This window comes from Octodon degus, unplaced genomic scaffold (assembly GCF_000260255.1).
Source record: "Octodon degus isolate 3935 unplaced genomic scaffold, OctDeg1.0 scaffold00183, whole genome shotgun sequence".
Classification (NCBI taxonomy): domain Eukaryota; kingdom Metazoa; phylum Chordata; class Mammalia; order Rodentia; family Octodontidae; genus Octodon; species Octodon degus.
Genome location: NW_004524759.1, coordinates 3,891,664 through 3,914,188, shown reverse-complemented (window position 1 = coordinate 3,914,188; position 22,525 = coordinate 3,891,664). Strand labels below are relative to the sequence as shown.

Sequence of the window (22,525 nt, the reverse complement as noted above, 5' to 3'; positions counted from 1 at the left end):
GAACCCCACAAAAAAAAAAAAAAAAAAGTCAGATTACCTGTTGCCAGCATTGTTCTCTAAATTACCAAATGCTTCCTAGATTTGCTCTGCAATTCGGAACTGGAAAGGAGAATTACAGATCTACAGAAAGAACTGAGTAAAGAAATTAAAGAAAATGAAGCTTTACAGAAAGAAATGAACTCGCTTTCAGAGCTGAAATCTCTGCTCCCTGAAGTAGAAACGCTAAGGAAAGAGGTAAGCAGAATTTTAAGCAATTATCCCTAGTTTTGAAATAAAAGTCTTTGAAATACTGCCTTAAGTATTTTGATACCATTTATTTTTACAACACAAAAGAGAAATACTGTAATTCATTTCACGCAGCTTCTCAGCAGTAGAAACTAGACTAGTTGTCTTCTAGCTTAGGCACGCCTTGTTTAGGCCCTGGAAGTGTGTTAGCTTCATACCTGGCAGCACGGCCCCTGTGCTTCCCACCTGGGGCTCCCCTATCACTGCATTAAGTAAGGGGCTGACCATGTAGGGTGTGGTAAAGCTCCTGGGGCCATACAGGCTGTCAGGCAAGTGAGGGATCTGTAAACCCACAGCCTGCCTCCTTTTCCTTCCTTCATCTCTTCCGCTAGGAATAAAAAATAAAAATGGCAAGAATCTGCATAGTACTTACCACATGCCAACATTGTACTAAAATCCTTCAGAAACACTTTTTAAATTGCATTACTTTTTAAAACTAATCGCTGTCACTTCTCAGCCTTTTAGCTAAGGTGAAGCATAAAAGTGGTCCCTTTTAGCCGCCAAACAGTAACCAGGCTAACAGGTGAGCCCCAGAGAGCTGCCGTTTCCCCAGGACAGTAGCCCCTGGTGTGTTACTCTTTCCTTGGCTCTCCTGTTTCCCTCTTACCTTGTTTTTCACAGTGACTTAACTATACATAAGCTAGATAGGATTAACTTTTTAAATAATGCTTTTTAAATTTTTTAAGCAATTCAGCATTGTTTAAATTACTTGTTAACTTTTTGGAAATCTGAGCTTCAATCAAAGCCTTTAGGAGGAAAAAAAAGAAATTCTAAAGACCCAAAATGCCTGCTGCAGAATACAGTTGGAAAATCCTTTAGAATGGTAACAAGGAAATCAGCACCCTATCATTTCCACAGACTTCTGCGCCATGCGATCCTTACCAGAAACCAAAGAGATTTGAAAACAACACAAAAAGTGAAGTTGGACGAGTTAGGGATGTGGGACAATAAGTCATGGCCTTTCCTCAGCTACGTCTTTCTTAGTTTAAATAATTCTCCTTCCCCCAGAGGAAACTCGTTCTCCTGAAAATTGTCCCATATTGCTAACATCCCCAAATCTTATCTCGGACTGTCTCGTAGATACAGGATAAGTCGGAGGAGCTCTGTATGATAACATCAGAAAGAGACAGACTGTGCTCTGATGTGAGCAAGAAGGACAGCAGAATCCAAGGGTTGCTGGAGGAAATTGGGAGGGCGAAAGAGGACCTGGCCACTGCCCAACTGAATTATCAAAGCACTGAGCAAGAGCTTCAAGATTTCAAAATCCTTCACGTGGAATTGGAGCAAAAATATAAAACAGTCCAAGAGGAGAATGAGAAAATGAATCAGGAAGTAGGAAGTCTCTCCAGAGAAGCAGAAACCCTTCGTTTGAGTTTGAACGCTATGAAGACCGAGGTTGGTGTGAAAGGCTCCCTGAGAAATGCCGCTTGGTCTTGAGTTTAACTTCTGCACATGCCATAGAATGAATACTCTGCTCTCACTGTGGCCTGCCCGCTGTCTTCTTTTACAGCTTTCTCAGAACACCCCAGAGCTTCAACAGAAAACAGCCGAGGGTCAAGAAAGACTTCGTGAGGTGGAACAACTAAAGAAAGAGCTAGAGAGGATAAATGATCTCCTGCGAGCTACAGAGGAGGAGAAGGCACTGGTGACCGAGAGGCTGCAGCAAACCCTGGAAGAAGTGCGCAGCTTGGCCCTGGAGAAGGAGGCCCTGAGCCAGCTCCGGGACAGCCTGCAGGCCGAGCAGGAGCAGCTCCGTGGTGACATCCAGGACACAGTGAGCATGGTAAGGTCTGGCGCTCACGTCTAACCTCGGACAGGAGCCATTCCTGTCCCTTGTGACGCAGTACCAGTTCTGAATGACTACGCTTTCTGTTCTAATGGAAATCGTTTCGTGTCTCCCTACAAAGAACATAGACACGCAGGAACAGTTACGAAATGCCCTGGAGTCCCTGAAGCAGCACCAGGAAACAATTAGCACACTGAAAATGAGAATTTCAGAGGAGACATCCAGAAATTTTCATGCAGAGGAAAAAGTCAGAGAAACTGAGCCTGAATTTCACCAAAAGGTAAAAAGTACTTATTTTCTGATTTCTTTGTATTTCTGTATACATCTTCTCTTTAATCCCAAACACTTGGAATTTAATGATTATTTAATCTTAAATATGCCTTATAATTTCAGTTTTGATAATTCACAGTGGTAATAACCAACACTATTATATATAAGCTTAACTTTTTTCTTTTTCTTTTTTTTTTTAATTTATTTATTTGGTATAAGATCTCACTATGCAATTTGGACTCATAGTGATCCTCCTGTCTCAGCCTCCCCAGCACTGGGATTATAGGCATGTGCCACCACGCCAGTGGCCAGCTCAGCACAGGGTCAGCTCGGCATATGGTACCAGGGATCAAACCCAGGTCCTTGCACTTGCCAGGCAGGCACTTAGACTGTGGAGCTGTCTCCCCCACCCACAAGCTCAACCTTAATGTCTTTAAAAGAACTTATAATATTCCTTACGATCAATTTGAAAAGGGCAAAAAAGTAATTCAGACTTTGAAGAGTTACTCTTTTCTGAGGCTTGATGTATTTTGAATATCTTTAAAGGCCTTTCTGAATCCTACCATGAAAGACTAACTACTATTAATTATGGCTAAAACTTATTTAATATCAGATTTTCTATATTAAAGTTGCTTAGGCCAGGGAGATGGCTCAGTAGAATAAGCTCTTGTCTGGCAAGCACAAGGGCCTGAGTTCAATCCCCGGTTCCACAAATAAATAAATAAATAAATAAATAAATAAAGTTGCTTAGATTTCACAGTTTAGTCTATTACAGGGGAAATTGCCCGTGAATTTTTATAACTTTCTTCCCAAAATACCTTTAAACTACACATAATAAATTTTTAATAATATCTATCATTTTAAATCATACTCGATACCACTTAACCGAGCATATTAACTACTATAATTTTAAAATACTAAAAATTCTTAGCCAGGCATGGTGACGCACACCTGTCATCCCAGTACTTGGGAGACTGAAGTAGGAGGATCATTGTGAGTTTGAGACCAGCCTGGGCTACAAAGTGAGCTCAAGACCAGTCTGAACTGCATAGGAAGACCCTATCTCAAAAAAACCACAAAAATAAATAAATAATAAAATAGCTTTCAATAGCAGATGGGTAAAATAATCCTCATACTTCCAGAGTTTGAAGAGTATACAGCATATATATTTCTTTAGTTTGTAGTTAAATGTCTGTAATATAAAATGTACCCCTTAATAATTTATTATTCTACAGCTGAATAGTGTTGAGTTCTCACATATTATTGTACCACCAGTTTTCAGAACTATTTTCATCTTGCAAAATTAAAAATATTAAATAACAGCTCTGAGTTCAGATTTACAATGTAGCTTGGTATCATTACAGAAAAGCATTTGTATCTACAATGCCAAAGTAAAGATGCAAAATTTTGAACTGTAAAATCTTACCAACGAGGCCCAAAAGACCAACGTGTCTTGTAGTTAGCTCTGCACTGATACATATGCCAACCAGTAAAATTGCAGCCAAGCAAAATCTAGTTTTATCTATATAGAACCAGTCTTCTAAAGGTAACCATTTGAAGATTACTTAACAACATGAGAAAACATGTATGATCTCATTGGAAAAGGTGGGCAGAAGATACCATACCTATGTAAATTAAGTGTAATAGCTAATGTTTATAAAAACCTTTTAATGGAAAAACTCTGAAAGAAAACACATTACAATGGTGATTTTGTGAGTATGATGACAGTTTGGCAGTTTCTCTGCTGCTGAGCTATAACTTGGGGTGATTTTTTTTTTCCCTTTGTTTTTCTTTTCTAATGGCCATTATAAATACTTCCAAAAACATGTGTGCTCAGTATGGGCTGAACTGTGTCAATCTGCATCTTCCTTTACCAAAAGTTGCTATATCCGGTTAACTTTGATTATGGTGTATTGATGGATTAATGAATTATTATCACATGCTTTTTTAAGTATAGAAAAATATTTATTAAGAAAAATAAATTACACTTTTGCAAAATAAACTAGATCTCTATCAAAATCATTTTGTCCTCTTGTAAAATTCCAGCTTCTTATGAGTAGAACTGCTCTGAGAAATGCAGCTTCGCTGGAAGAGGGGTTAGAGAGAATGCCAATAAAGTAGTAAAAATAAAGTAATAGAGTCTGAAGTCTATTGCTCCTTCCTCAAAAGTAAAAACGAAGCGCTACAAGTGTGCATCTCAGGAAATACATATAGACAGTGGGTAGAAAGGAAGGGCATCTGTCTTTCAGCTGGGTGATTCCTTGGATGTAATCACCCATAAAGTCATGTTATCCTGTATGTGAAGCAGCCTGCACTATTCACAGCTGCCAGTCATTCTCACCCATGAAAGGGTTCAGGGCACAGGCGGTGGCACGTGACTTTAAGCACACAGTACAGCTTCCCTGGAGCAACACTTCTCCACCAGCCAGGCAGGGATGACGATAACACCAAACTCGTAGCGTGGTAGTAAGGTAAGATGTGTTGAGATATGGGAGTAGTGCCTGGCATATGACAGCCTCTAAATGTTGGCTGTTCTAATAGTCGATTAAAGTGGTTATTAGCACTTGAGAAATTCTTCTTTAATTTCTATTTTAGATGAATGGCTTGAATGTAGAACAGAATTTGGAAGCTGAAATGACTCCACTGTTGGCAGATGTGATGGACAGTGAGGTAGTTGAACTGCAAAAGAAGATATGTTCTTTAATACAGGAGAAAAATGAACTCCAACAAATGTTAGAAAGTATTAAAGCAGAAAAAGAACAATTGAAGACTGATCTAAAGGAAAATATTGAAATGGTAAGAGTGGGCACTATATATATTCAGTGATACATGTTGTCTTTGTTTTAGATTTTTACCAACTTTATGAGGTATAATCAACAATAAATGGACAGTTGCATGACTTCTGGCAAATCTGTGGGCTCTATCTGTGGGCTCCTCACACAGGTGAGGTCATCGGGAGGCATACATTGAGCTGTTTACACTCTCTCTCACCAGCTTCTGATGCTCAATGGTGTGTTTAGTTTCAGCTATTCTGATGAACGTGGACCTTATTGTTTTCATTCACTTTTCCTTTGTAGTATAGAATAAGGGTGTTGAGCTTTTCTCATGCTTCTTGGCTATTACATGTCTTCTGTAATTTATTGCTCACTGGTGTGTTACAGATTTTCAGTGTATAGATCATTTTATACATTTCATTCAAGTTGCACCAAAGTATTATTCTTGTACAACAAGTTCAGAAGAGAGTGCTATACAAAATGCCAATGAGAAGGAACAAAATGTAACCTCTGAGCCCAAGCCTACCCATAACAAGTGCAGAGGACACTAGCTCAGCTCAAATGTATGAATTAATAGCATTGATAGTAAATAAGCAACATCAGAAAGTCATAGAGGAACTCAGAGCAGAATTCTTTTCTACTAGCTCAGCTCAAGTTCATAAAGCTTTGTAGAAACATCTTGTTTTGAACCAATGCACCCTGACTCCAAAAATTGTGTCATCCACTTTCCAATTATAATTTGTACTAATTGCTCCACAAAATATTATGCAGTAAAGAAGGCATAGAATAGAAAATTCTTTAACAACATTTTCCTCCCTATGAGCTGGTATTTATTATCTTGACTTGTTTGGGAGCACAAGATTTTCCTAGTAGCATCATATCAGTTTGAATCAATAATCATAGACCATGTTTAAGATAGGACAACTGAAATTTCTAGAGAAATGTCATGAATGTCTTTTTCCTTAAAATGTAATATATTTAATCTATGTATTCCTTTTTGGATTAGATGATTCTCTTGAGTGTGACACCAGGCTGGGTTTTGTGTTTTGATCCATTCTGCCAATCTGTTACTGTTAACTGGGGAGTTGAGAGTTATAGCTGAAAGGCATTGTCTTGTCAATGGTGTTCATTTTCTGTAGTTTACTTCTTTAGATTTAAAAAAAATAAATTAAACTACTTGCTTTGAAAAAAAAAAAAAGTATTATTCTTACTTAAGATGTTTTAATTTTTAATTTTATTTTCAAATATTGGGGTGTTGCCAATTTTTTAATACTAGTTTTGATTTTTACCTGTGTTTAGAGGCAATATAATGCTGGTATAGGTTGAAATTAATAATTTGAAAAGTTCACTGTGAATCACAAATTTTTTTGGTTTTAATTTTCCATGTTTCCTAGAAATAAGTGCTGAAATTAATTGAATTATTAATTATTAATTGTTTTATTTCTGGCTTGTTATATTTTTGTGCCCTTGATTCCTGAGAATATCAGGAGCTTAATGATAGATTATTCCCATGCCAGCAGGGTGACTGCTGTTCTGGACTTGCTGGTGATCAATGCTTAAAACCAAAACCATCCAGCATATAGCAGACCTGTGATTTCAGTCGTGTTTTCTGTCTGTGAAAGCTCAAGCCTTCCTTTTGGTTTAGGCATCAAAATAAGCTGAACACTCTCAATAGTGATAAATCTAATCCTAAATCTCATGATAGGAATGTAAGTTGAGCAATAAAGAAACAGATGAAGGGCTGGCCAATAGCTCAGCGGACTAAAGCGTCTGCTTAGGCAGAGCACAGCAGCCAGGGTTCAATCCCTGGTGTGCCATGCCAGCCCTGTCCCCGGGGCACACTTTGAGGGCAGTTGAGATTGGGCATGGTAGCATGCATCTGTAATCCCAGCACGTGGGAGACTGAAAACAGGAGAATCACTACAAGTCTGACTTACATAGTGGTGAGACTCTTTAGACTCTGTACTAAGTACATTTAAAAAAATGAAACAGATGAAAAGTAGATTCTTAGCATTTGTATGATAAAAGACTCCCTTTCTTTAGATTAGTCCTTGTCTATATAGTTTGCCCTAATTTCTTTATTTGCAGACTGAGGTAAATTCTGATTTTTTAACCTGTTTTCATAAATATAAGCTAATAGTATATATTTTAACCTCAACCTTTAAAAAAAATTCTAGACCATTGAAAATCAAGAAGAATTAAGAATTCTTGGAGATGAACTTAAAAAACAACAAGAAATAGTAGCACAGGAAAAGAACCGTGCCATAGAGAAAGACGAAGAGCTTGCCAGGACCTGTGAGAGACTGGCAGAAGTTGATGGAAAGCTAAAGGAAAAGGTAAATTCTTAAACGGGCCATTTTCCTGAGTGAGCTTTTTTCTATTCCCATACTCCTAAATGCAGAGAGCGCACATATGCCTACAGTGAGCAGATCTCATCACTGATATTTTAGGCAGCTTCACTTGTACTCAGTAAGATCTCAGCTAACTTTCCTTGTGAGAATGGTATTGTAGAGCCCATAGGTGAGGCAGGCCTTGTCTCTAAGATAATCAGGGGGTATCGGCATTGACCGGCAGGCACTGTCCTGAGCACTTGAGACACATTAAGTCAACGAAGATCCTCCCCCTGTAAAGATGTACTAAGACTTAACCCTGAGCACCACCTCTTAAAGTCAGCAGTTTCCTGAAGAGAAATGGGATGCCATTGTAGTACATGTGTAAGACGTAAGCGTCCTGTAGCAAATTGTGTGGCCTGGGGGATTCTGAAACACACCACAGAGATCTTTCTGTTCAGGCTAAGAGCAAAGGTCCTAGATGCACACAATTGAAGTGACCCCTCTGAAGGCTTATGGAAGAACCTACCTATACCTCTTCTGGGCTTCTAGAATTTCTCAGCTGCCCTGGGCATTTTTTGACTTGCAACCACACCGCTCCCAGCTCTGCTTCTGTCTTCACATGACCTCTGGTCTGAGCTTACTTGTGTCCTTTTGTATCTGCCATAAACTCACCATCCTTGCTTTGTGGACCTCCCCTGATCCATCTGTGTCTCTTGTTGGTCCTTCCTAACTACATCTGCAAACATCTGAATTTTACGTAGGGCATGATTTAACCTATTACAAACACTAGCCTAGAAGGTTAGTTTACTTTTTTTAGTGTTCCTTGACAATCTCTACTGGAGTAGTACATAGGGCTATACTAATGTTTTACATAAAATTGTTAGAAAATATTGGAAAAATGGTAATTATAAAAATTTTATATCTTAAGAATGAGCAACTCCAAGAAAAAGAACAACAGCTCCTAAATACACAAAAGGAGATGAGTGAGATGCAAAAAAAGGTAAAAGAAATGGAGACCCTACAGTGTGAGCTAAAGAAGCAGGAAGCCAGGATGGAGCACATGGAAATGGAGAGGCTTGAGCTGGCCCAGAAACTACATGAAAACTGCGAGGAAATGAAGTCCCTAACTAAAGAAAGAAACGATCTGAAGGAATTACGGGTGTCATTTGAAGTAGAAAGAGACCAACTTAAAGAACACATAAGCAAAACTGAAGCTGCAGTAAGTTATACTGACTCAATGGTTAGAGGAAAGAATACATGTAGACGTTCACACACACACACCCACCACAGGGTTATTTATCGTAACAGTTTATAATAAAAATGGGAATCACCTAAATGCGCTACAAAGACTGAGTGTGGTGGCACAAGCCTGTAATCCCAGTACTTGGGATGTTGAAAACAGGAGGATCACTGAGTCTGATCTACATAGTGAGACCCTGGAGAGCTTGTACTAAATACATATTTTTTTTTCTTTTCAAAGTTTTATTGATAAACAGATAGCAATGAGACAGTATCAAATCAAATCGGAAGTACAGTTTCAACAAATAATACACTGCATATATTCTTCTTAGTGGTTAATTGCTGTACAAGATGCAGACTTGTGATCCTACTTACAAACACCATTAGAAAAAATCATTCTATTCATTAAGAGAATGCAACTATATATCCATCCCAACCACTTTGAATACACAGATACAAAATGGACATTCATAGTTATACCCCAATTTTTTTTTAAGTTCCGTTGTTGAATATTATAGGTGTGTAAACTCAGCAAAATATTCTAAAAGAGTCCAGTAGCCCATAATAGCATTGGGTCTTCTGTTTCACTGGCAATGTCAGAAATTATTGACCTGAGTCCCCCACAGCTCAATATAACAACATGACTTTACTTCCTATATTTCGTCTTCATACTTTTCTACTGGATGGTTAAGACCAAGGTAAAGCAGGACCTGTGCAACAAGAGTTGTAGCTTTTTGGACTGAGAAGGTCAGTGAAATGCCCTCAGGATTTATCCTGAGATCCTGTACCTCAGATTGTAGAACCTTTATCAGTGTCAGCCATGTGGATGAGTCACGGCCATTGCTTGGCCAATGTGCTCTCTGTGAAAGCCTGAGAGAGTGTCTTCTCCCCATGTGACTCTCCTTAGGCACACTCTACGTCATCGATCACTTTCCTCTTTGGCCCCATAATCTTCTTGATCAGAAAATTTGGGACACTACCGAGTATACTAAATACATATTAAAGAAGAAATTCTGAATGCTCTGCATATGGAAATTGGGTAGATAGAAGGACTGTGTATAAGTCCCATGTGACCCTTAGAGAAAGAAAGACACACACAGGTGTGGGTGCCACCCAGGAAGCCAGGCTGGACCGAGGGCCACAAGCAGGCCCACGGGGGGGGGGGGGGGGTGCAGTAATTTGCTTCTCCAGTAAGAGAAGGGGGGAAGGGCAGCTGTCACTTCCTGCTGCTGAGGTATGAGCACAGGTGCCAGTGTCTCGCTGAGAACTGGAGTCCCTTTGTCCAACAGTAAGTTGTGTGGCTCTTTCCAAGGTGCTACAGAAGCAGGAGGAGCTCAGGATTGCTTATGCGAATCTCAAAGAACACCAGGAAACTACTGATGAGCTTAGACGGCTTGTTTCAGAGAAGACAGATGAAGTGTCGAACATGAAGATGGATTTAGAAAATTCCAATGCTGAATTACAAGAAAAGGTATGGGAGAGGAGCTTGTTTGACTGTATGTCTGCTATGTTCTTTCCTAAAACCCTCTGGGATCTAAAGTCATTGAGAAGCAGTGGGACAGCACTCACCAGTGCTAATGGTGAACCTGCGAGGCCCAGCATCCCCTCTCAGGGTGCACACCCCAGCAGAAGAGAGCAGAGACTGAGGAGTATTCATGGCAGCTCTTAGCAATATAGTGCAGAACACAAAGCAGCCCAGGCATCTGCCACAGGAGGACAGACAAGGCATGGCTGTGATGATCAGGGACGACAAGGTCACAACAGTGCTCCTAGGAGGGGCACACGGGGTGCTGCGGTGTCCTCTGCTCTGGTCCCAGTAATAGTGTTATGGATGTATGCATATATCAGGAATAGTTAAGCTACGTGTCTAAGATCAGTGTATTTTACATTTTACCTCACAAGAAAGTAATATGTGCATTTATGCAGGATATCAATGAGAATAACATGAGACAGATACTCTGGGTAGTACTGGGAATTGAACCCAGAACCTTTGCACTGAGCTACATCCACAGCCCTTTTTATTTTCTGAAACAGGATCTCACTGAGTTGCCTGGGCAGGGCTTGAAATTGCTACCATCCTACTTCCACCTCCCAGAGTGCACTGCCATTCCCTGTGAGGAACACCATCGTCTTTCTTTTTTTTTTTTTTTTTTTTTTTTTTTTTTTGTGTGTGTGTGTGTGTGGTACAAGGGATTGAACTTAGGACCTTGCACTTGCTAGGCAGGCACTTATTCTACTGAGACATCTCCCTGGCCCCAGGAACACGATAGTCTTAATCTAGAAACTTTTTAACTTTCCCTTTTTAAAAAAAAAGGCTGTATGTGGCTGTGGTGGCACACACCTGTAATCCCAGCACTCAGGCTGAAGCAGGAGGATGATCACTGTGGGTTCTAGGGCCAGCATGAAATGTATAGAAAGATCCTGTCTCAAAAAAACAAAATGCTGTGTCCTAACATTATTTTATGATTCCCTTGAGATTCGAAAACTGAACAAGACAAATGAACACCTACTTCTTAAATTAAAAGAAGATGTCAGCGAGACACAGAAACAGCTCAAGGACCAGAGCTTAACGCTAAATAAAATGGAAATGGAAAATTTAAATTTAGCTCAGAAACTTCATCAAAACCTGGAAGAAATAAAATCTGTGGCAAAAGAAAGAGATCACCTGAGGAGTGTGGAGGAGACCCTCAAGCTGGAGAGAGACCAGCTCAGGGAGGCCCTGCAGGAGGCCACAGCCAAAGTGAGTTGTACACCATCCTGCTGCCTGGTCCAGGATTTCTGAGAGCATGTGGCCCTCTGTGTGTGACAACTGTCACAGCCTCAGAAAACCATTCACTGTAGGAGCTCCACTTCCAGGGATGCGTCCTGACACAGGCACACATCCAGGCAGGGAACAGCCGTGTCCTCTGGGGGCATTGGGGCCACCAAAGTCTAGAAGCCACCCACGCGTCCAGCAAGAGGGCCTGGGCTCTGTGGGATTCCCAGGACTGGGGTATTTTTCTCTCGGTCCCTTGGGCTGCTCCTGTGGGAGTGGGGTGCTTCTTTTTAACTGATCGTGCAGTTTTCAGTTGTTTGAAGTAATCATTAGAACAGTAAGTGTTGCTTTATGTCTCTAATAAAGGATCTGGAAACACAACAAGAACTAAAAATTGCACATAAGCATTTGAAAGAACAAGAAGAAACTATTGAGAAATTCAGAGAGAGGCTTTCAGAAAAGACAACTCAGATTTCAAATATGCAGAAGTCTTTAGATCAATCAAAAGATGAATTACAGGAGAAGGTATGTGTTATTTTCTTCTTGTTTGGAATCTAAGTGTGTCCAGAATTATTTGTCAAATGAGAAGATACAGATATGTAGGACTGAATACAGATTTGAGTATCCCTAATTCAAAAATCTAAAATCTGCAGTGTTCTGAACTCCAAAACTTTTTGAGCATCAATTTAAAGTTCAAAAACTATGTGATTTCAGAGTATTTTAGATCTCAGATTTTTGGATTAAGGATTCTCAACCAGTAAAATCTTACAGTATTCCAAAATCAGAATACTCATTTCAGATAAGGGAAACCCAGCCCTTACCTTGCCTATATGTACAAGTGTAACCAGACACTTCTTTGCATTCTAACTTGTTTTGTAATTATCTCAAGATCCAAGAACTTCAGCAGAAAAAGCTTCAGCTTCTTAAAGTAAATGAAGATGTCAATGAAAGTCATAAAAAATTGAATGAAATGGAAAAATTGAGGCAGCAATTTGAGGCCCACACAGTGTCTGTGCCAAGTATGGATGTGGATAACTTGTACTGGACTAAGAAACTTCATGAAAACCTAGAAGAAATCAGGACGGTAGCTAAGGAAAACAGCAAGCTCAGGAGGATGAAAGAGTCTCTCCAAAGGGACAGAGGCCAGTTCAGAGAAGCCAGGAGGAAAGTGGTAGCTAGTGGGCGTTCAGAGCCTTCCCCTCGCTGTGAAATATCTGTAAGAATTGGGCTTTTTTGAAAAAGAACAAATATGGGGTGCTTTGTTTTCTGGAAATTTCTATGAGCAGTAAAGGTTAGTGGGAAAATTTATCTAATTTTTACAAAATAGTAAAACATTTTTTTAAAAGAGAAATAAAAAATTTCCAGAAAATGCCACTTAATATTTTTTTATTTGTAAGAAAAAAATGTAATAAAGCAGCCTATTTTCCTTAATATAATTTAAATTTTTTAAAACAGGAAATAGTGTTACTATAAATGAGATGTTAAAAAGATTATATTTGTCATCAAAAATTAAAGCACTCATTTGTATCCCTTTGTTGTTAGAGTTTTAGAAATGGGCTCTTACTGCTCAAGCAGCTGGAATAGGAAAGGCAAGAGAAATATAGAAGATAGAGCCTGCGAGATAGCTCAATGGACTAAGCACCTGCTTTGGCAAGCACAGGAACTAGGGTTGGATCCCCAGTCCTACGCCCGTGGCTCCCTGAGCCCACTACAGAGTCTGGGCATGGTGGCACACACCTATAATCCCAGCGCTGGGGAGGCTGAAAACAGGAGGATCACTACAAGTCTGAGCTGCATAGTGAGATCCTGTACCAAATACACAAAGGAAAAGAAATATAGAAGATTTTCTAGTTTGACTTTATGGGGAGTCAAAATAATATAGCTTTAAAGGCCTAAACTAAGAAGAAACAAAACCATAGGCGGTCTTTAGAAAATATTTTCATTTCCATAATTTAATGAAGCAGTAGAAAGAAGTAGTATTTAGTCTCAACAAAACATTGACTACTGGACAGCCATCCTTATGTGGGCCCTAACTAAACTGATAAAGGGACTTAATTTCATAAGCATTTGTTGAAGGGCTAGCCATTCTTCCAGGCACAGAGTGGATAGGTCATCTAAGGAAGAGAAAGTGAGTTTTTTGTTTTGCACTTGTTAAGCAGAAATGTAGACTATAAACAGATATTTTCTGTTGCAAGTGGCCAGGAAGAGTACCACCAGAGCTTGAAACATGAACAGGACAGATGGTTCTGTGGGTATTTACCTGGCAGAAATAATTGTAATGAGAGATTTGGATGAGCAGGAAGCAGAAGTACATCTGAAACCAAATTTGCAATCATGGAGACTAAGTTCTGTCTCTGAGACCTGGTAGTTTTCACTTCTCCCCAGGAGTAGTGTCACGCTGCGATGTAGCAGCACCAATGTGCAGCATATGCTGCCCTTTCTGAGTCTGAGGTGACTCTGAGTGTGGCTGAGCCTGTTTGCTTCTTTGCCCAGGACCACCGGCCCCGTCGGGAGGCTGTGGACTCTGGAAGGAGGTCACCGGGTGGTGGAGAGCAGCCTCTCCTGGGAAGCCTGAAGGAGAAGTGCCTCCGGATAGGAGTAAGTGTCCCTGTCACCCATGTGAGTCTGCTGTGCCCAGAAGGGGCCTCCTGGCTCTGGCATGGACCCACGGGGACCTCTTAGAGGTGGTGACCATTTGGTGTTTCTCTCAGCTTTGCCACCTGTAAAGGGCAGTGTGCAGACAAAGCAGGGGATGCAGGACTGTGAAGGCCTTCTGCACAGGGGACAGTAGAGCACATACCCGGAAGGACCAGAGGGTCGCCATGCAGCTACAAAGGCAGAACTTTATAGACAGGGAATCCTTGTGTACAGTTGACTTCTGGGCAGCCCCTGCCTGGTGGCTCAAGGAGCGGAGACCACAGGGGTTGGGGCCCGACAGGACTCCGGATTTCCTCTGGGTGACGATGCTGCCAAGAGTGATGACCGCAGGAGGCCATGAGCTGACACTTAGTAAAGGGACAGTACACTGCTATGTTGGAATGGCCTAGAAGCAGCAAGGCATTTGAAAGACCAATTGTAGTAGCCCATCTTTATCCCATTCTTGATAGCAGTCAAAGCTCAGTGTTCTAACGTAGTTGACACACAAACCAATAGTATAGTAGGAGTCTCTCTTCAGCCACCACACCAACAGTAGCTTTTCTTACTAAAAACCAAAGGCCTGTTATGTTGCTAAGCACCCAGAACTAAACATGCACTTGTGCAGGGGACTGCAGCACTGGACCCAGACATGTCCTTCCCTACTCCAGGGAGCATGATGCCTGCCTGGCCTCCCCATCAGGTGCCTCCCTGTGCCACCTCAGCTGAAGGTGCTGGCCCCAGGAGAGAGGTTGTGTTGATATACTTGTGAAAGGTGCAAGAGAGGAAGCTTGGTATTGCCCACAGTGACACAGCTGGCAAATTGGCAGAGCAAGAATTTGAGTCTGCTGGGTCTAATTATAGAAATTATATGTTTATGCCAATATAATTTCATTTCTTTCCAGTTCTAATGTCTCTATTTTGTAGATTATACACCTTATGTGTGTAGTTTGTGTTTCATCTGATCCCCTAGAAAGTTGTGGCATTACTGAATGGTCATGTTATACTTGAGCACAAGGTGACTTCCTATGCCTGTCAGCAGGGACCAGAGCTCCAGCTCTGGTGAAGGGTTAGAAAACAGTCTCTTCTGATCATGAGTGTGTAGGTGGCTTTCCAGAGGTGGCAGAGGGGCCATCATTCAGATCATGAAGGCTCGAAAGACTAAAACAAAATGTGTCCACATTGTGACAGTATTGTGGGGCTGGGGCACCCACCTAACATGCCCAAGGCCCTGGGCTCAATCCCCACTACCCTTACGAAAATGATGACAATTTTGTGTCTTGCTTTCTTCATTGTTATTTTCCTATATTATTTTAGTTCCCACAAATGTATAATTTCTATAACCCCAGATTAATGTTTTTCTTTTTTTTTTTTTTTAAACATAAAGGTCTTCATCTTTCCTACAGAAAATGTTAAAATAGAAGTTGTGTTACAGTTTTAGGAGGAGAGCTACTTAATGTTAAATTGAATGAATTTTAACTTTCCTTTAGGAGCTTCTGAAGAGATACTCAGAGATGGGTAGTCAGTATGAATGCCTGAATGGGTTGTGTCTTGACCTGGAGAAGGAACTTGAACTCAGGGAGGAGCTTTCAATGAAAGTAAAAGCAAACCTCTCACTTCCATACCCAGAAGCCAGACAGTTTCAGAAACTACTCGCTACCAACCTGAACCGTTCCATGGAATTCCAAAGAGTCATCAAGAAACTTAAGGTACCACCATTTTTTACTAATATCCATGTAAACACAGCTGCAGACTCAGAAATTCGTGAGTTGCTCTTTAGAATCCTTACCACAAACATAAAGAGTTCTTGAATCCCAGAACACTGTGTGTAGGATTCTTGGCACATCTAGTAGCCATTCACTCAACAAACCCAGGCTTTGCCAAGAGGCCTTGACTCCTGGGTCAGAGTGCTCAGGAGACAGATCTGAGTCCCATCATAGACATCTTGTACTCCGGTGGGTAAGGTAGCCGTGTAACCAGGGAACACACGCAGGGATACTGGTGCATGCAGGTGAAATGACATGGCACACATCAGGGGCGGCAAAGTTGGGGCTGATTTTAGAGATGTTGGAGACAAACAGGTGTTTAAGTAGTGGTAGCAGCAGGAAGAGGACAGTGCTCAGGTACTTCACCACAGAACCGAGGGGAGACAAAAGGCAGGCACAATGAGAAACGTTACTGTGCTGTTGGAGAAGTTCCTAGAGGCTGAGAGAAGACAGGGTGAAAAAACAGCAGCATCAAGAGCCAAGCTCAGGTGGTCATCGTAAAAGTAAAGCAGACACATTTGGATTGAGTCCCAGGATTTGTGAGGATAGTTATTGCCATTAACCAAGGTAGAAAAGAAAAGAAGAGAAGCAGGGGGTGAGGCAGGAGAGTTGAGGGACTTTGGGTGAAGTGTTTGAGGCTGAAATAGCCATGAGGAGACATCTAATAAGAGAAGCCAAGTAGACGTTCAGCTGTGAGTCTGGGTTCGACAGCAGAAAAAGCATGGCTGAGATTTGGGGCCTGCCAGCAGAAGAGAGATCACATACTGTGCCTGAGGGTCCACAGTGTGGTGACAGCACTCTGGAGAGGCCCCCCAAGGGCAAGGGCTCCATGTGGGAGGGTTCAGAGACAGAAGAGAAGCAGGCAGAGTGCATCAGCATGGAGCGAGATGGGCCCCGGAGTGCCCATGTGACTCGGGTGGCTGTCAGGTTTTTGCCCCTGCCCCCAAAGCCTCTCCAGTTGCAATAACCCTCCCACTATCGTGGACAGATCTCCAAAGCTCACTTGCAAGGTCCATGAATGTGTGGCCTTGAAGTGATTGTGATCTTGCGGCCTAACATCTAAACTCACTTGACAAGGAACCCTGAGGGGGGGCGCCTGTCATGGGTTGTCCAATCTTGGGGTCAGGGGAGAGCTCTCAAAGGCATCCCCAGTGCCTGACAGGGCGCTGTGTGAGTAGCAGCTTGTCCCAGAGGGTGAAAGCAGGCAGGAGAGGGTTTAACCACAACATGACCACCAGTGAAAGTGTTTAATTTGTTCTGCTAGAATGAACTAAGCTATGCAGCAGAGATGAAGGAAGAAGAGCACGGATCCATTAATAAGTTTGAGATGGCTCTCATCGATGAAGTGGAAAAGCAGGATGAACTGCGCGTTAAAATGCGGCACTTCCAGCAGGAGGATGAGGGCCTGTCCTCAGAATCCAGGCACCGCAAGTTGAACAAGCTTCTGGATATGCATGTCGAGGTACAGTTTATTTTAAACAGATCCAACAAATAAATTTTAATCCCTTTTACCAAATAGAAAACCTCCTTTCCATGTGCGCCAAGCCATTTATCGGAAACAAAAAAATGGGCTGCAAGGTGACAACTGGCAAGACATCAAGATGGCCCACAGTGGGCCACCTCCTTTCTGCTTGCTGTAGACACCATAAATCGGGTAACACAAGCAAGCAGGGACTCGTGGAACCCGAAGACCTTTGCTGATTCTTCTGCTAGAAAACTAATCTGTAGAACGTAGGAAGATCTCAAAAACATTAGGCCCCTTCTAAAACTTCTTGCCTGTGCCCCGGGACTCAGAAAATCCTGCCCCACAGCAGTTCCACAGTTCACAGTTCCCTGCTGGCTGCTGTGCACACAGAAGACTGGTATCCAGGACCCTTGGTGTCTGGGGACAGTCAGTCACAGGTGTGTTGTCATGACGAGTCCGGCTCTAACAGGTAGAACTAAGAATGTGCCTCTCACACAGCAGAGTGCCAGAACGTTACTGGGCAGATAATGAAAGTTTAGATCAGAATTATATTTACAGGTTGGCTTTAAATCATTATGAAAAACTGAGAGTCCAGTAGTTCCTTTTTATGCTATTTATAGTGCTTTGTATCTCATCTGATATTTCCAGTCAAGCTTTCCTGGTGATGAGGCAGTTCCATACCTATTTTTCACACAGGAAATTCTCAAAGATTTCTCAGAAAATGACTTCCCCAGCATAAAAATGGAACTTCAACAGATACTGAATAATAGGAAAGAAATGATTAGGTTTTTGGAAGAGTGGTTGAGGACTCACTTTGACATAGAAAAACTCAAAAATGGCCTCCAGAAAGAATACAAGAGCATTTGCCAAGTGAATAACTTCTATAATGACAAAATAACTGTAAGTATCAATGTTTTAGTCTATCTCATCCTTACTTCCTTTGCTTTAATTTTCTATCTTGTTTCTAGAATGACTTGATTTTAACTATGGCTTTATGAAACACACTGACTTTGTAAAACATTCTTCCTATAACATACTATGCTTAAGATAATTAAATGCTGTATGTAAACCTAAATTATAAAGGTAGCAGAACTGGTGTTTATAAGGTGTGTCTTTTGCAAAAACACATGCTCTCTGAGTCCGTGGCCCATCTTCTCCCTCTCTCGGCGGTCTTTTGCTGTCCTGATTTTTGTGTGAAGAAAGCCAGCCTGTCCATCATGGCTTTCCTAGACCTTGCCTTTGTGGCTGTGTCTGAAAGGCACTGTCAGACTCAAGGTCACCTGGGTTTCTCCTGTTACCTGCTAGGAGTGTTAAATAGTTTTTAACTTTATGGTGAAGCCCATGATCCATTTTAAGTTGTGTATTGTATCATTGTGCTGTTCTTGTCTGTTTAGGGAGGGCATACGTGTGTCTGGCATCACCTCTCTATTTTCAGATGCGCAGTTTGCTAGGGACATCGCTGAAGCACTTCCTTTGCTGTGTGCTGTCTGTGCACTTGCGTCAGACAGGAGCTGCCATGGGTCTGTCTCTGACCCAACCGCTCATGTAGCCCTACACAGAGTTCTGTAGTGTGGCACCCTTGGCCCTAAAACTGCCACCTTGAAAGTTTAATTATTCATCCTGAGGTGATTGGCCCACACGACTGGATTCCTGGGAAGCAGCCTGGCTCAAGATGAGTGTGATAGCATGCTTTGCTGTTTCTTAGCCAGCAGGTCTGCTCTCCTTTCTGCTGCCCCTCCTGCATGTGCTTGCTGACGTATGGTCAGAAGGTTGCTTCTGTGGCTGAGCTGAGTGCAGAGGGAGCTGGGTCCATCCATAGCCTCTGGATCCACTCACTGTGTTTGAGCACTTCTCTTGACACTTGAACTTCATTTGTGAACAAACCATATTGAAATAAGAGATAATGCTTTTTAGATGGAAAGTTTAAATGGGGAGCTCAGCCCATCTGTGAAACAGTAACTGACTCATTCAAAAAACAGTCCAGGGTCAACAAAGAAAGGCACAAAACCAACATTTGATAAAGTAATCTGTGTATATTGGTGGGTACTTTTCTTGTAATATTGAGAGCCCACCTGCAGTTAGATTAAACAGCAGGGATCTCGCCGTGTGGCTCAGCATGGCCATGTGGCCTCTTCTGGCACTCTGAGAATAGGAATTGATAACTTTACGTGGTTTAAGATCAGCAGACCAGAGCCAAAAACAGTCCTAGATGCCAGAAGGAACAAATTCACTGAAGATTGAGCCAGGCACACTAGCGTATACTGTAGCCCACTACCTGGGAGGCTGAAGTAGGAGGACTGCAAGTTCAAGCCAGCCTGAACGGCTTAGCAAGTCTTTGTCTCAAAATAAAGTGACAAAAGGGGCTGGGGATGTAACCCAATGGTGGAGTGTCCCTGGGTTCACTCCAGGGTCTTGCAATACCCCAGGCTAGCAGTGAGCACAAAGCCCCAGAGAAATGATCTATCAATCACAAGGTACTCATGACAAGTGCATAAAGTGCACTCCACAGGAAGTAAAAGGTATGTGTAACTTTGATGTAGAAGAGAATATTGAGGGCTGGCCAAATAGCTCAGTGGATTAAAGCACCTGCAAGCAGACGCAGGGGCCAGGGCTTCAATCCCTGGGCCTGCTGTGCCAGCCCCACCCCCAGGGCATACTGAGATGGCAATTGAGACTGGGTGTGGTGGCACGCACCTGTAATCCCAGCTCTTGGGAGGCTGTAAACAGGCAAATCACTATGAGTCTGATCTAGCAGTGAGCCCCTGAACACCCAACCTGTAGACTGTTCCCTAAAATACAAAAAAAAAAAAAAAAATCAAGACTATTGATCAAAATGCTTTCCTGTGCACAAAGCTACAATATTTCCAGACTAATTACCAAATGTTGGGGCAAGCGAGATAGCTCAGTGGTCTAAAGCACATGCTTAGGCAAGCTTAGGCAAACACAGGGACCGTGGTTTGATCCAAGCACCACATGCTGCACCAACCCCACTCCCAAAGCCGGCTGAGCAAGCCACCAAAAAAAAATCATAATTACCAAATGTCAGGTGAGTCGGTTCCCTTAAAAACACAAGAAATGTGATAAGCGGTAAATAGGAGATTGCTGTGTTTACTAGCTCTCTGCTATGGGCCAGTTCCATCACCAGCCGTGGCCCAGTTGAGGGCCTTAGCCTGCGCACTTCCACCTCCTCCCCGAGTGCTAGCAGGACCCCGAGTCCTGTCACCTCTGCAGACCAGGGAGCCCTGCCCAGCCTTGCTTTGCGCATTCCCATTGTCAACAGAGAATACCTGGGCCTGCAGAAACAGAAGCAACCACCACTTATCCTCACGTTCCCTGCAAGTGCTGTTCCAGGGTGTGCTAAGCAGTGGATTCCAGCATCTGCACTTTCTAGGATCCTAGTGTTTTCTAACGCAGCCATGGTGTTTGCCATTCACTAGGCCATGATAAATGGGTCGTCGGAGTTCGAAGAAAAAAATGCTGCCAGACGCAAAGAGTGGGAGCACTACCTGGAAGCGGCGCGAGAGGAGAGCAGAGCTCTGCTCAGAGACAGCCAAGTGCCGGCTGCCTCCCCAGTATCCCGCGCCAGCAGTGACCCTGCTGCAGGGTCCAACAGGAGTCCTGGAGTCACCCCAGGAGCTGCGCCACTGGCCACACAGGTAGGGCGCATCCAGCCACACCCCTCAGGGCTTAGCGGCCCCGTGGCGTCGCAGCAGATGTGTGCACTGAGCGGTGTGAGCACAGCCCTATGTGTGTGTGTGTCTACGTGAGACAGGTTAGCTGGATTCCTATGTACAGTTCTATGCCCCACCACTCAGTAAAACGAATTTTTTAGGAGAATAAAAATAATTTTTAAAAAATTCGAAACAGTACAGAATTTCACTAACAAAATGATAGGGATTCAACAATGGTTGTTGTTGCATATTGTCTTCAAAGTAGTGGTTCAGATTACCAGATATAAGCGTGCAAAATTGGTCAAAAAATAATAATGAAAAAGAAGTGGGGGAAAAAAAAAAAAAAGTTTAAGCATTAACTGCTCCTTTCAGTAGAACAGCAAAAATCAGTGTTACAACTGTCCAAGATAACGCTCTATATGTACTTAAATTTCTTTTTCTCCTCTTTGTTTTCTCCTTTCCCTCATCCCTGTTGTTCTTTCCCTTTGAACAAAATCTTCCCTTTCACAGTATCTATCGTACCTTTCAGATTTTATTTGCTCTTTCAGGTTCTAACACTTGGGAGACAATGGTGTTTATACATCAGGTCTGATTTATTTCACTTATGAATATAATCTCCTGTTGCATCCATTTACCTATAAAATCCTCAAGTTTATCTTTTTTTAATAGTTGAGTAATACTCCATTATATAAAAATACCATATCTTTGTTATCCATTCCTCAGTTGATGGGCATTTCAGTTTCCAAGATTTAGCTATGACAAATTCTGCTGCCATAAACATGGGTGCACATATATCACTGTGGTATGTTTTCAGTTCTGGAAAAATTCCCAGAAGGGAAATAGCTGGCTTGAGTGGGATCACTAATCCTAGTTGTTTTTAGGACTCTCCACTCTGGCAGTTACACCAGTCTACACTCCCACCAGCAGTGGAGAAGGGCTCATTTCTCCCCACAGCCCCTCCAACATCTGTTAGTGGCTGACTTTTTTTTTTTTTTTTTTTTTAAGCCATTCAGCTTTTGGCAGTTTTTATTTTTTTTTCCCATAATTTTATTGATAAACAAGTAGCAATGAGACAGTTTCAATTCAAATTGGTAGGACAGTTTCAATAATAACACATTGCATACATTCTTCCTAGTGGTTAATTGCTGTACAAGATGCGGATATGCTATCCTATTTACAAACACCATTAGAACGAATCACTCTATTCATTAAGAGAATGTAACTATATATCTATTCTAACCACCCTGAATACACAGATACAAAATGGACATTCATCTGTATCCCCTTTTTTGTTAAGTTCCGTTATTTGAATATTATAGGTGTGTAAACTCAGCAAAATATTCTAAAAGAGTCCAGTAGCCCATAATAGTATCGGGTCTTCCGCTTGACAGGAGTGGCTGACTTCTTGATGATAGTCATTCTTTCTGGGGTGAGATGGTATCTCAGCGTTGTTTTAATTTGCATTTCTTGAATGACCAATGATGTTGAACATTCTTTCATATATCTATTTGCCATTTATATTTCTTCATCTAAGAAGTATATAATCA

At 41.9% G+C, this 22,525-nt stretch overlaps 1 protein-coding gene across 1 annotated transcript in view; it reads left to right on the top strand.

Annotated features, from left to right (window-relative positions):
• Cenpe (centromere protein E) overlaps positions 1-22,525 on the top strand; it is a 57,255-nt gene that overhangs the window by 25,884 nt on the left and 8,846 nt on the right. Inside the window, exons 21-36 of the mRNA XM_023703848.1 lie at positions 80-234; positions 1,366-1,680; positions 1,796-2,068; positions 2,193-2,351; positions 4,937-5,137; positions 7,293-7,451; positions 8,377-8,667; positions 10,000-10,158; positions 11,164-11,427; positions 11,809-11,967; positions 12,332-12,658; positions 13,936-14,040; positions 15,567-15,785; positions 17,107-17,304; positions 18,004-18,207; positions 20,745-20,963. Of these exons, the coding sequence (XP_023559616.1) occupies positions 80-234; positions 1,366-1,680; positions 1,796-2,068; positions 2,193-2,351; positions 4,937-5,137; positions 7,293-7,451; positions 8,377-8,667; positions 10,000-10,158; positions 11,164-11,427; positions 11,809-11,967; positions 12,332-12,658; positions 13,936-14,040; positions 15,567-15,785; positions 17,107-17,304; positions 18,004-18,207; positions 20,745-20,963 (3,407 nt within the window). The remainder of the gene's footprint in view (positions 1-79; positions 235-1,365; positions 1,681-1,795; positions 2,069-2,192; positions 2,352-4,936; positions 5,138-7,292; positions 7,452-8,376; positions 8,668-9,999; positions 10,159-11,163; positions 11,428-11,808; positions 11,968-12,331; positions 12,659-13,935; positions 14,041-15,566; positions 15,786-17,106; positions 17,305-18,003; positions 18,208-20,744; positions 20,964-22,525) is intronic.